The sequence below is a fragment of the Rana temporaria genome, chromosome 3 (assembly GCF_905171775.1).
Source record: "Rana temporaria chromosome 3, aRanTem1.1, whole genome shotgun sequence".
Taxonomy (NCBI): Eukaryota; Metazoa; Chordata; class Amphibia; order Anura; family Ranidae; genus Rana; species Rana temporaria.
In genome coordinates, this window is record NC_053491.1 from 385,345,650 (window position 1) to 385,357,806 (window position 12,157).

Below are 12,157 nucleotides of genomic sequence, written 5' to 3' on the forward strand. Positions count from 1 at the left end.
CAAGTATACAAGGCTTGATTGCCTTAAAAGGTCAGTTTGGCCAAACCTGATATTTCAGGATGTTTTTAAGTAGTTTGTAAGGCTGGATTCGCACCCAGGCATTTTTAGTGCATTTTGCTGATTTGCTCTACAGAACGTGTTCCATGGTAAATGGTCTGTAGTGCAAATCTGCAAAAAGCACTAAAACTGCATAGGTGTGAATCAGGCCTAAAGCTGGCCCATACTTTATATCATATTCTTGTTCAACTTCCTTAAGGACCAGTTGACACCAGACGCAGTTCCGTGTGCTTTTTTTCTGCACAAAATGCATGCACAGTGTTTTCCATGTATTCCAATGGCTCTAGTTCACACAAGTGCAGTCAGTTTCCGGTCAGTTTCTGCACCAGAAACTGACTGCATGGTGTGAACTAGAGCCATTGGAATACATGGAAAACACTAGGCATGCATTTCTAGTGCAGAAATAATGCAGAACTGCGTCTGGTGTGAACTGGCCCTTAGATTTACTTTCAACTATGTAGTGCAAGGGCCTGCCTGATTGCATACAATTTAAAAGTATTTAGGTTTGACCTCATATTATATGGTACTTGGCTGTGCCAGTAAATTTTAGATGTTGTGTAAGTAAATTTCAATCTGGTAGGTTGGCAACACTGGTGTAGTGGTCAGTGTAAGAATCAGGTAGGTTAGTGCAGTGGTCAGTGTAGGAATCAGCTAGGTTAGTGTAGTGGTTAGTGTAGGAATCAGGTAGGTTAGTGTAGTGTTCAGTGTAGGAATCAGGTAGGTTAGTGCAGTGGTTAGTGTAGGAATCAGGTAGGTTAGTGCAGTGGTCAGTGTAGGAATCAGGTAGGTTAGTGTAGTGGTCAGTGTTGGAATCAGGTAGGTTAGTGCAGTGGTCAGTGTAGGAATCAGGTAGGTTAGTGTAGTGGTCAGTGTAGGGATCAGGTAGGTCAGTGTAGTGGTCAGTGTAGGAATCAGGTAGGTTAGTGTAGTGGTCAGTGTAGGGATCAGGTAGGTCAGTGTAGTGGTCAGTGTAGGAATTAGGTAGGTTAGTGTAGTGGTCAGTGTAGGAATCAGGTAGGTTAGCATAGTGGTCAGTGTAGGAATCAGGTAGGTTAGTGTAGTGGTCAGTGTAGGAATCAGGTAGGTCAGCGCAGTGGTCAGTGTAGGAATCAGGTAGGTCAGCGCAGTGGTCAGTGTTGGAATCAGGTAGGTTAGTGTAGTGGTCAGTGTAGGAATCAGGTAGGTTAGTGCAGTGGTCAGTGTAGGAATCAGGTGGGTTAGTGTAGTGGTCAGTGTAGGAATCAGGTAGGTCAGCGCAGTGGTCAGTGTTGGAATCAGGTAGGTTAGTGTAGTGGTCAGTGTAGGAATCAGGTAGGTTAGTGCAGTGGTCAGTGTAGGAATCAGGTGGGTTAGTGTAGTGGTCAGTGTAGGAATCAGGTAGGTCAGCGCAGTGGTCAGTGTAGGAATCAGGTAGGTTAGTGTAGTGGTCAGTGTAGGAATCAGGTAGGTTAGTGCAGTGGTCAGTGTAGGAATCAGGTAGGTTAGTGCAGTGTTCAGTGTAGGAATCAGGTAGGTTAGTGCAGTGGTTAGTGTAGGAATCAGGTAGGTTAGTGGAGTGGTCAGTGTAGGAATCAGGTAGGTCAGTGTAGGAATCAGGTAGGTTAGTGCAGTGGTCAGTGTAGGAATCGGGTAGGTTAGTGCACTGGTCAGTATAGGAATCAGGTAGGTTAGTGTAGTGGTCAGTGTAGGAATCAGGTAGGTTAGTGCAGTGGTCAGTGTAGGAATCAGGTAGGTTAGTGAAGTGGTCAGTGTAGGAACCAGGTAGGTTAGTGTAGTGGTCAGTATAGGAATCAGGTAGGTTAGTGTAGTGGTCAGTGTAGGAATCAGGTAGGTTAGTGCAGTGGTCAGTGTAGGAATCAGGTAGGTTAGTGAAGTGGTCAGTGTAGGAACCAGGTAGGTTAGTGTAGTGGTCAGTGTAGGAATCAGGTAGGTCAGTGTAGGAATCAGGTAGGTTAGTGCAGTGGTCAGTGTAGGAATCGGGTAGGTTAGTGTAGTGGGCAGTGTAGGAATCAGGTAGGTTAGTGTAGTGGTCAGTGTAGGAATCAGGTAGGTTAGTGTAGTGGTCAGTGTAGGAATCAGGTAGGTTAGTGTAGTGGTCAGTGTAGGAATCAGGTAGGTTAGTGTAGTGGTCAGTATAGGAATCAGGTAGGTTAGTGGTCAGTGTAGGAATCAGGTAGGTTAGTGTAGTGGTCAGCGTAGGAATTAGGTAGGTTAGTACAGTGGTCAAGTAGGTCAGTGCAGGAATAAAGTTGGTCAGTACTACTGTACTAGTGGAAGGTGCTCAGGGCGTGCTAAAAAATCTGGTCACCTTAACTTATGGGGACATTCCGGATTTATATCTCTGTAATGTACCGATGACAAATATCATTCTCTTTTACATAGAAATAAGTTGATTTACATAAAAATCAGCCAATAGAGAACAGACATTTACAAACTTGCCCTATAAATAGCTGTCTATAAATATATTAATGCTTGCAGCCCTGTGTGCCAGGATCACAGGGAGCTAGTCTTGTGTTTTTCACACTGTAATAGGTTTTCATCAATAATTCATCAGACAGGCTGTGTCTGGCAAGAAGAAGGCAGGCCAGCTCCCAGGGGCCACACGTGAGGGTCTCCTGGGGGCCCAGTGGTTGTCTGCAGTTGGTACACAGGGGGGCACAATGGGCCCATTATCAGTCAGCAGACATCTCCCTTTGTGTCTCTGGGTGACACATTCAGCATCTGGGCCGGAAGTGACGTACGAATGTGAAAGCGGTCTATCCCCGTCCGCCGCACAGCTGGAGATGGAGCGCTTTTACAGGTAGTGGCCCCGCCCCCTGATTTCCGCCGCCCGGGCTGCTAGTGCTGTTGCTGACGGCTCTCAGCGGAATGGCCGGGCGGACGGACCGGGCTCCGCTGCTCGACTGGGCCGAGGGGCCCGGGGTGAGTCCCGCCCCAGAGCCCGAGCAGGTGGAAAAGTGGCCTAAGAAGTATGGGGCCAGCTGGAGGAGACTGCCGCCCGGAGAGCTCTCCCCTCTGCCTCAGCTGGAAGACGACCATATCGTGGCTGTGTTTGTGGTCACATTCGATCCCAGGAGCGGTGAGTGGAAAAGGGGGATCAACATGGGCCTGCAATGGAAGGCTAAGGAGAGGCATATATGTCAAATATATCATTTTCTATGTTTGTGTCTCTATATATCTGTTATCAGTTTATTATTTTATATGTGTGTTTTCATTTATATAAATGTATATAGAATAAATACTATTTACAATGAATAAAAAAAGCCTATACAGCGATCAGTCATAACATAACCTGTGTAGGTCAGTCATAACATCCCTGACCTGCCAATGCATGGACCACAAGGTGTGATGTGGTATCTGGCACCAGCTGCCAGTAGCAGATCCTTTAAGTCCTGTAAATTGCAAGGTGGGGCCTCCATGGATTTGACTTGTTTTTCCACAACTTCCCATAGATTCTTGATTGAATTGACATCTGGAGAATTTGGCGGCCAAGTCAACACCTCAACCTTATGTTCCCCAAACTTCTTGAAGCATTTTTGCAGTGTGCATTGTACTACTGTAGGAAGCTGCTGCCATTAGTGTATACCATTTCCATGAAGGGATGTAGTTGGTCGGCTAGCATGTTGCAGCACACAACCCGCATCACAGCCTGGTGCTGTGAGTAAAGATTAAAGTGGAGTTCCCCTCGTTTTTAAGTGTAGCTGCTGAATGACACTTGCCTGTCCCATGGTTCAGCGATGCAGCCACCCCAAGCCTCGCTCCTCTCTGCGGCGCCATCATTGCAAGTGTGGGCATAGCTCGCGGCTTCACAGCCGAGTGCACGCTGTGCCTTCTCAGTGGCCCGGGCACTCTTCTGGGACTTGTGATGTGTCACAGGAGATTGCAGGGAGAGAGAGGAGGTGGCGGTCGAGCAAAAGTGGGTACCCCCCCCCCCCCAGTGACGTACGAATGTGAAAGCGGTCTATCCCTGTCCGCCGCACAGCTGGAGATGGAGCGCTTTTACAGGTAAAAAAAAAGACAAATGTGGCATGTAAGGAGTGCTTAAAGTGGTTGTATAGTCATATTTTTAACTTTTACCTACAGGTAAGTCCTATAATTAGGCAATAAGGTAACAAAAAAAATCTCTTAAAGCGGAGCTCCACCCTAAAGTGGAACTCCCGCTGATCTGAACCCCCCCCCCGGTGTCACATTTGTCACCTTTCAGGGGGGTGGTGGGTCTAAAGACAGGTATTTGCACCCACTTTCGGCCACACAGTCTCGTTCAGACTGCGGGCATGACGTCGCCCCCCTGTTGTGTTCTGGGAACACGCGGCTCCCAGTACACAGCGGGAGCCAATCGGCAGGCATAGCGTGACTCGCCCATGCGCCGTAGGGAACCGGGCAGTGAAGCCGGAGCGCTTCACTTCCTGGTTCCCTCACCGAGCATGGCGGGGGGCAGCAGAGTGAGGCGCGATCGCTCGTCCTCTGCTGCGGACGGCGCTGGACTCCAGGACAGGCAAGTGTGTTGATATTAGAAGTTAGCAGCTGCAGTATTTGTAGCTGCTGGCTTTTAATTTATTTTCAGCACACATCCGCTTTAAACCTGTACGGTTTAGGAGATATTGCCCTTGCTGCAGTGGCGCATGCGCACGGGTGATTCTTGGCTGAAAGCCCGGCAGACGCCGGAAAGAAATCCGCGCGGGAGTGACGACATCGCGGCTCCAGCCACTCACAGCGCTGGAGCCGCGATACACGGAAGACACGCCGAGGCAACGTGTCATCTCCCTCGGCGCAGACCAGGTGAGTTACCGACGCCTTGTTCTAAGGTAAGTAATTCATAATGAGCTAGTATGTGGTGCTTTTGGGTGGAGCTCCACTTTAATGTAATGGCACCTTGTGGCATTTCATCAAAGCTGAACTCTGAGCAATTTTATCTTTCCCTGCAGAGGGACTAGAAAGCGAAATACTTACCTGATCCTCTGCTCCCCCACAATCCAATGGACTGTTCTGATGTCTTCATGTCTATAGCAGGTCTATGGGCATGGTGAGATCACAAACAGTGCACTGCATAGGCCCGCTAGATGGGGGGGGGGGGTATTTTTAGTGCCATGTCTCAGAGACATGCCCGTCATTTGTTCCTTGGCAGGATGCCGCGTAGCACAATAAGTGGAGTTTGTACACACAGAATGTTTAGTAATCTGCGGTACGTAAGTCATTATTTCCTCTCAGCTGTTGAGGAGTGCAAGTGAAACTGTATACTGACCTCAAAAAGGAACTGGCGAGTCTATCTTCTCTTCATCCCTGCTCATTATTATGGGCTCAACAACACAGCTAAACGTTCTACCATTATTTTGGATTAGAGACCAGCAACTGTCTGAACTGGGCTGCTTTGGCCAATCACAAGTTGTTTTGTGCTTGCACATGCTTATTCCTGCTATCCATTAAATGTCATGCAGTTCAGCTATCCTTATTTTCTGGACACAGGAATTTTGCAGTTCTCTGCGGACAGGGGAAATTTGCACGCACATGTTCAGAAGATTTACAACAAATAGTTGGGCTTTCACAGTTCGCAGATCAGTGTGCTTAAACCTCGTCAGATTTAAGGCCTGTACACACGATCGGATATTCCAACAACAATTGTGTGATGGTTGTGTTATGTCGGATAATCCGACCATCTTTATGCTCCATCGGACAAATGTTGTCGGAATTTCCGACAACAAATGTTGGATAGCCAGGCTCTCAAATTGTCAGGCAACAAATGTGTTCCGTCAGATTATCCGATCGTGTGTACACGAGTACAAACACGCATGCTCCGAACCAATGCTAACCATCAGAAATCATTAGCAGAAGTTGCCCAAAGGGTGGCACTAAAGAGCAGAAAAAACACGTAGCTTCGTGTGTGTTGGCTGAAAAAGTTCTGCCGTCTGTATGCAGAACAAGTTCACGGCCAACACCCTTTGGACAAAAATTCACGGATTTGTCCGATGGAAGTCCGATCGTGTGTATGAGGCTTTACAGGTCCACCCTTTTAAATTAGACACTGCCTCAGGCAACCCTAATAGGGGCACAGCGGGGGCAACACTAAGGGTAGAAGGTCCATACCAGACCCTCTGTCCTTAGTGCAGCTGAGCTCAGTACAATGCTGTACTTCCAGCCTGGCCACTGTCACTGTCATAAAGGTAGGCATAGGGTCCAAACCTATAGGGCCAGTTCACACCACATGCAGTCCAGTAAGTTTTCTAAGTGCCTCGATTTGGTATCGATCTTTCAGTTCCCGTACAGGCGAAGTAGTGCGCGGCTGTCTGTTCAACTGAAATAGATCAGACAAGTTGGAGAACTTTTGTCAGTCATACACTGCAGCTACTGATCAGTGTGTTCTGCAGGGGACAGATCCCACTGTCAGAGTACTTTGGCCTGGCTGGGGGGATTTCTTCATCCACCTCATTTGTGTGGATGGAGGATTCAGCTCTGACTGAATACAAAAAAAGGACAAACTACTTGTCAATGGCTAATATTAGAATGAGAGGGAGAGAGAGTGCAAGGAGCATGCTGATGGGGAGATGAGCTCATTAGTTTGCTGCTTCTCTTTTCACTGTCCATTCACTGGTTGGAAGGAGGACAAGACCATTAACTGTTTTTTGAACTGCTGCAGATTAAAATTAAGTGTCCTGTCAGACAGGGCTGTGTTGTGTGGCAGGGCTGTTAAAAATGTCAGGACTAGACCGGGCAGAACAGCTCCCTTAAAGGAGAAGTCCAGCCTGGACTTTTTAGGCTGGGCTTCTCCTATGGGCCACAGGAGTGCAAATCCGTTTGCACTCCTGTGACCCGTTTTCAGCGGTCTGAGGTCCGCTCTCCGCTGACGTCACTGCCATTAGTTGCAAAATCTGGTGCAGTTGGGCATGGTAGCCAATCGGCTTCTAAATTCCACTTGTTCAAATAAGCTTTGACAAACAAACCTGGAAGCTGATTGGTTTCTATGCACAGCTGCACCAGATTTTGTACTCTCAAGGTTTAGTAAATCAAACACTCAAATGGTATGATCAAAAAAGAGACAAATGCTTCACAATCACATAGTGTAAAACCGTTGGTGTAAACAAATTCATTAAACAGGAACGCTCAAATTTTTTAAAATAAAATGAGCTTGGAGTAATATTCCAATATCAGTCAAAGTGAGGCATGGATGGGCACAGATCAGCGCTGTGGGCACTTCAGATGCAGCCCACAAGTGCTACTGCATCGGCTCCCTCCTCTCGCATTGTACCGATCAGTGTGAGATGAGGGGAAGAGCTGATTCGGACATGCGCTGAATTGTTGACAAGTGATTGGACGGAGCAAACGCATGGTAAAAGGGCGGCTGTCATTGGCTCTTTAACCCTATCCGTAATGCGCCAGGTCTGGAAATCACGACAGCCACGGACATTCCCAGGTGCATGCGGGAAGCCTGATTCCAGGGAGGAAACCCTCTCGGAATTAGCTGACCGCGCTGTAGCAGTTATTCAGCTATGCCCGGTCGGCAAGTGGTTAAAGGTCTGTCTTGGTGGTATTTGATCACCTGTGTGTGTGTGTGTGTGTGTGTGTGTGTGTGTGTGTGTGTGTTTTTGTGCTATAAACAAAAGGCGATCAATTTTGAAGAAAAATGTATTTATTTTTGCTAGAATACATATCCAATAAACAATTTTTATTGGGCCAATATGTATTCTTCTACATATATTTGGTAAAAAATAAAATACACTTATATATTGATTGGTTTGCACAAAAGTTAGTGTCTACATAATAGGGGATAGATTTATGGCATTTTTATTTGTTTTTCCTAGTAATGGCAGTGATCAGCATTATTTATTTATTTTTTTCTCTTGACTGCGGCGGACAGATCGAACACTTTTTTTTTGGGGCCATTGATCAGAGCAAAAAAGTATGCACTGATCACTGTAAAAATGTCACTGGCAGGGAAGGGGATAACACTAAGGGCGATCAAGGGTTTAAGTGTGTCCTAGGGAGGTGTTTCTGACTGGAAGTACAGAGAGATCGCTGTTCCTGATTACTAGGAACAGACAATCTCTCTGTACTCCCCTGTCAGAATGGGGATCTGCTTTGTTTACATAGGCAGATCCCCATTCTTCCTCTCTGAGGTGCAATTGTGGGTGGCCGGCAGACATCACTGCTGCCTGACCTGTGCATTGGCTTCCACGCTACACAGCGAGCACACACCCGCAGTCTATTGTGCACGAAACAACATGCGGGTACGTCGTTTCGGGCAATAGGGCCGCACTATATATGCGATGCGATAGGGCCGCATATATAGTGCGGCCCTATTGCCCGAAACGACGTACCCGCATGTTTCGTGCACAATAGACTGCGGGTGTGTGCTCGCTGTGCAGCGTGGAAGCCAATGCACAGGTCAGGCAGCAGTGATGTCTGCCGGCCACCCACAATTGAACCTCAGAGAGGAAGAATGGTTAAGTGGTAAAGATAAACCTGCGGGCTTTACAATCACTTTAAGCTGTGATGGCAGAAATGGAAAGTGCATATCTATGCTACAGCACAGCGAGGGCTCAGTGTTGTCCGTGTGACTGATATGAGGCCATTCTCAGAAAATGGGTCAGTCTATGCTGTGAAATATTCAACAAAGCTGTGAAATTTTACAGCACAAAGAAGTCAATGAGCTTCTCTTCTCTGACTGACATTCCAATACAGCTGCCTTAAATGGAAACATTTTTTACTCAAACTTCACTCAAATAGCGCGATTGTTCGCATTACTAATCGTGTCATATTAGAGTACAGAAAGTTCCCCTTTCCATAAAAACAAAACTCGTGTATTATAGACCGCAGAAAGACTTTCATTCCGACCTTCCTTTTCTGCAACATAAGAGAATCAACCGAAATGAATAGTTACAAAATATGTTGGGGTTTAAAAAAAAAAAAAAAAAAAAAATATATGTGTAAAGGCTGGCCGAAGGCTAGCCTGTGTTTGTGGGAGGAGTCTGCTGAGTACTTAGCCTCCTCCCACGCCGGGTCCTGTGTTGGCGCCATTTATATATATTTTAAACTATATGCTGCATTACTTCTCTTGATTCAGACGGAGAACATTACAAAATATACCTGATGATCCTGCCATAAATGCAGTGTCCTTGTAGCTTCCTATGAGCTGAAAAGACTGTAAACAACCTTTTTATTTTTATAAACTTACCAATTCCCTCCCCCAATGTAATGGAAAATTAGTTTTGTCAGGGATAGCTCTAGGTTTCTCGTGTATCATAGTGCCCATTGTTATCTGCTTGACATAAACCAAATTTGGTGTTGGCCATTTTCAAGCTTTAGCCAGGGATCCCTTAAACGACGGCCCTCCAGCTTGTAGAACTACACATCCCATGAGGCATTGTAACACACTGACATTCACAGACATGACTAGGCATGATGGGAATTGTAGTTCCTTAACTGGAGGGGCGGAATTTGAAGACCCATGCTTTAGACTGACACTTTAACAATGCTGCGCACCACAATGCAACGGTACCATTTTTGTGGTGTGCTAAAGTGTGTTGGCTCTACTGTATAATGCATTGGGGTGCTATTTACACTGAATGACATGCTGTTTGTACCCAAGTTGATCGATGGAGGTACAAATGAGAACTAAAAAGGCAGGTAAGTTTTATTGCAGAAGGAATGTAGCATGTCTCTCCTGCAATGAATGGTCTCCCCTTTTAGTTCTGTGTCAACACCTGAAAGACCTCCATGGGTTCTCTATAGCTCTCCTTGAACACTTCTCGTGTCCAAGCTGGCTCCTAAATTCTAGATTAATTTGCGGATGAAACCACATATAGGCGGCTGGAAAAGACACTATTCTTTGTATTAAGGTGAAAAACCCGTGCTGCAGCTGCCCTCCAGAGCCCACATTTTACTTACCTGAACCCGATCTTTCCAGCGACGAGCCTGAGCCCAGCAGCTCCAGCCGCTGTCTTGGGTCCTCATTGGATAGATTGATAGCTGCAGGAGCCATTGGCTCCTGCTGCTGTCAATCAAATCCAGTGACATGGTAGACAGGGGCAGGGCCAAGTCCTGCTTTCTGTGTCAATGGACACAGCAGCAGGACTCACTCAGGAGTTTGCCTGCACAGGTGCCCCCATGAAAAGTGGTTCTCTGTGGGGGCACCCAATGAAGAGGAGGGCCCAGGTGCTTTGGCGGGGGACCCCAGTAAAGGAGGATCGGGGCTGCTCTGTGCAAAACCTTTGCACAGAGCACAGGATCGTATAACATGCCATAGACAGGTCAACTATTGGTCAGTTCAGCAGGGACCTGCCAAGATTCGAGCCATCTATGGTCGGGCTAAATATACCCAAGTCGGTCCATCGATTGTCCTTGGTACAACCAGCATGTTGGATTTTTCAGCATGTGATTATTGCCAGCGGCTATAGCCACTAGCAATAATCAGTGTTCTTCTCCCTGGTGAACACAATAACTCTGCAGAAGGGATTCCCCCATCAACACTGATTGCAACCACTGGTTGGCGTATCTATGGCCTGCTTTACAGATGGAAAGGTACATTTTTGGTATCCTGCTGCTCCTTCCCTAAACAATCATGTGCTGGAACAGGTGTATGGCTGCGGGAAAGAAAAGGGAGGTCAGGGGCGGAGCCTGGCTGAACAGAATTATAACCCAAACGGTTCCCTCTGCATTTCTCTACTTGCCTGGAGTTAGGTACAGTGGCAGATAATGTAAAACCTGTTCATTTAACAGCCTTCTGCGTTATCTTGTTTAACATGTCAGAATTAATCCTGTAATTGTCCCCCATGGTGTGGAGAGCGTGCTGTGCCTCCCCATCTGCCAGGGCGTGTCATGGTACACGTGTTACCTGTCTTATGACTCGTTCTACCTGTCCTTTATCTGGCAGCTGTTTCCTATGAATGCAGGCGACTGGCCTGGAGGAGGCGGCCATACCTGGATCAGAGATCACACAACCCTGTCCTGCTGACAGTGACAAATCTAAGGGATTTTTTTCTTTTTTTAGTTCTTTATGTGTACATGTTGTAAATGTCAATTATTAGATCAGACTGTCCTAAGACTAATTATTATTTATGATGTACTTAAACAATAACCATATTTGCTTATATTCAGGATATGCTTCCGGATTAGCAATGCTGTGCAGTGACTGTACTTGACTAGCATTCATCCTCAGTGCAAGCTTATTGGTCTTGCCAGACTGGTTGTAAACACTCTCTGTGGATCTTATCTCAGCAGGCAAGATTGCTGGCTTTGGTTTTTGACCTTTAAAAGCAAAGGTTCAACTAGATCTGTGTATAAAATGCATTTCCCACAACAGTGCTCCTACACCTCCCCATTGCAATGAATGGGCAGCGCTGCTTTTAACCCATTTCTTTTAACCCGCTTAAACTAACACGCTTTGCCGCTAACGGACCCCCTGCCCCCCAGTATGAAAGCGGCCTTAGTGTTCTTCAAGATAGTGGGTGTAGTGTGGTCAAATGTCTCCTTCCAAGCCATTGGCGCAACATAAAGGCCTGCGTTATGGATTTTTCTGAACGTAAGGAGTAGTTGTATCCTTTAACCACCGGCCCGGGAAGATTTTACCCCCCTAATGACCAGAGCACTTCTTACAATTTGACACTGAGCGGTCATGCAATACTTTACACAAACTAAATTTGCATCCTTTTTTTCCCCCCACAAATAGAGCTTTCTTTTGGTGGTAATTTGAAAAAAAAAACCCTGCCAATTAACCACTTAAAACCTGGACCTTTAGGCAGGTAAAGGACCCGGACAGTTTTTGCGATTCGGCACTGCGTCGCTTTAACTGACAATTGCGCGGTCGTGCGGCGTGGCTCCCAAATAAAATTGGCGTCCTTTTTTTCCTACAAATAGAGCTTTCTTTTGGTGGTATTTGATCACCTCTGCGGTTTTTATTTTTTGCGCTATAAACAAAAATAGAGCGACCATTTTTAAAAAAATTCAATATTTTTTACTTTTTGCTATAATATCCCCCAAAAATATATATATAAAAAAAATGTTTTCCTCAGTTTAGGCCAATACGTATTCTTCTACCTATTTTTGGTAAAAAAAAAATCACAATAAGCGTTTATTGATTGGTTTGCGCAAAATTAATAGTGTTTACAAA

The 12,157-nt window shown here is 46.2% G+C and overlaps 1 protein-coding gene across 2 annotated transcripts in view; it reads left to right on the plus strand.

Annotated features, from left to right (window-relative positions):
- Positions 1-2,812: 2,812 nt before the first annotated feature.
- Positions 2,813-12,157, plus strand: part of DENND11 (DENN domain containing 11) — a 39,983-nt gene continuing 30,638 nt past the window's right edge. For both annotated transcript variants that reach the window (XM_040345712.1, XM_040345711.1), the window contains exon 1: positions 2,813-3,136. In XM_040345712.1, coding sequence (XP_040201646.1) covers positions 2,926-3,136 — 211 coding nt within the window. In that variant the 5' untranslated portion in view covers positions 2,813-2,925. The remainder of the gene's footprint in view (positions 3,137-12,157) is intronic.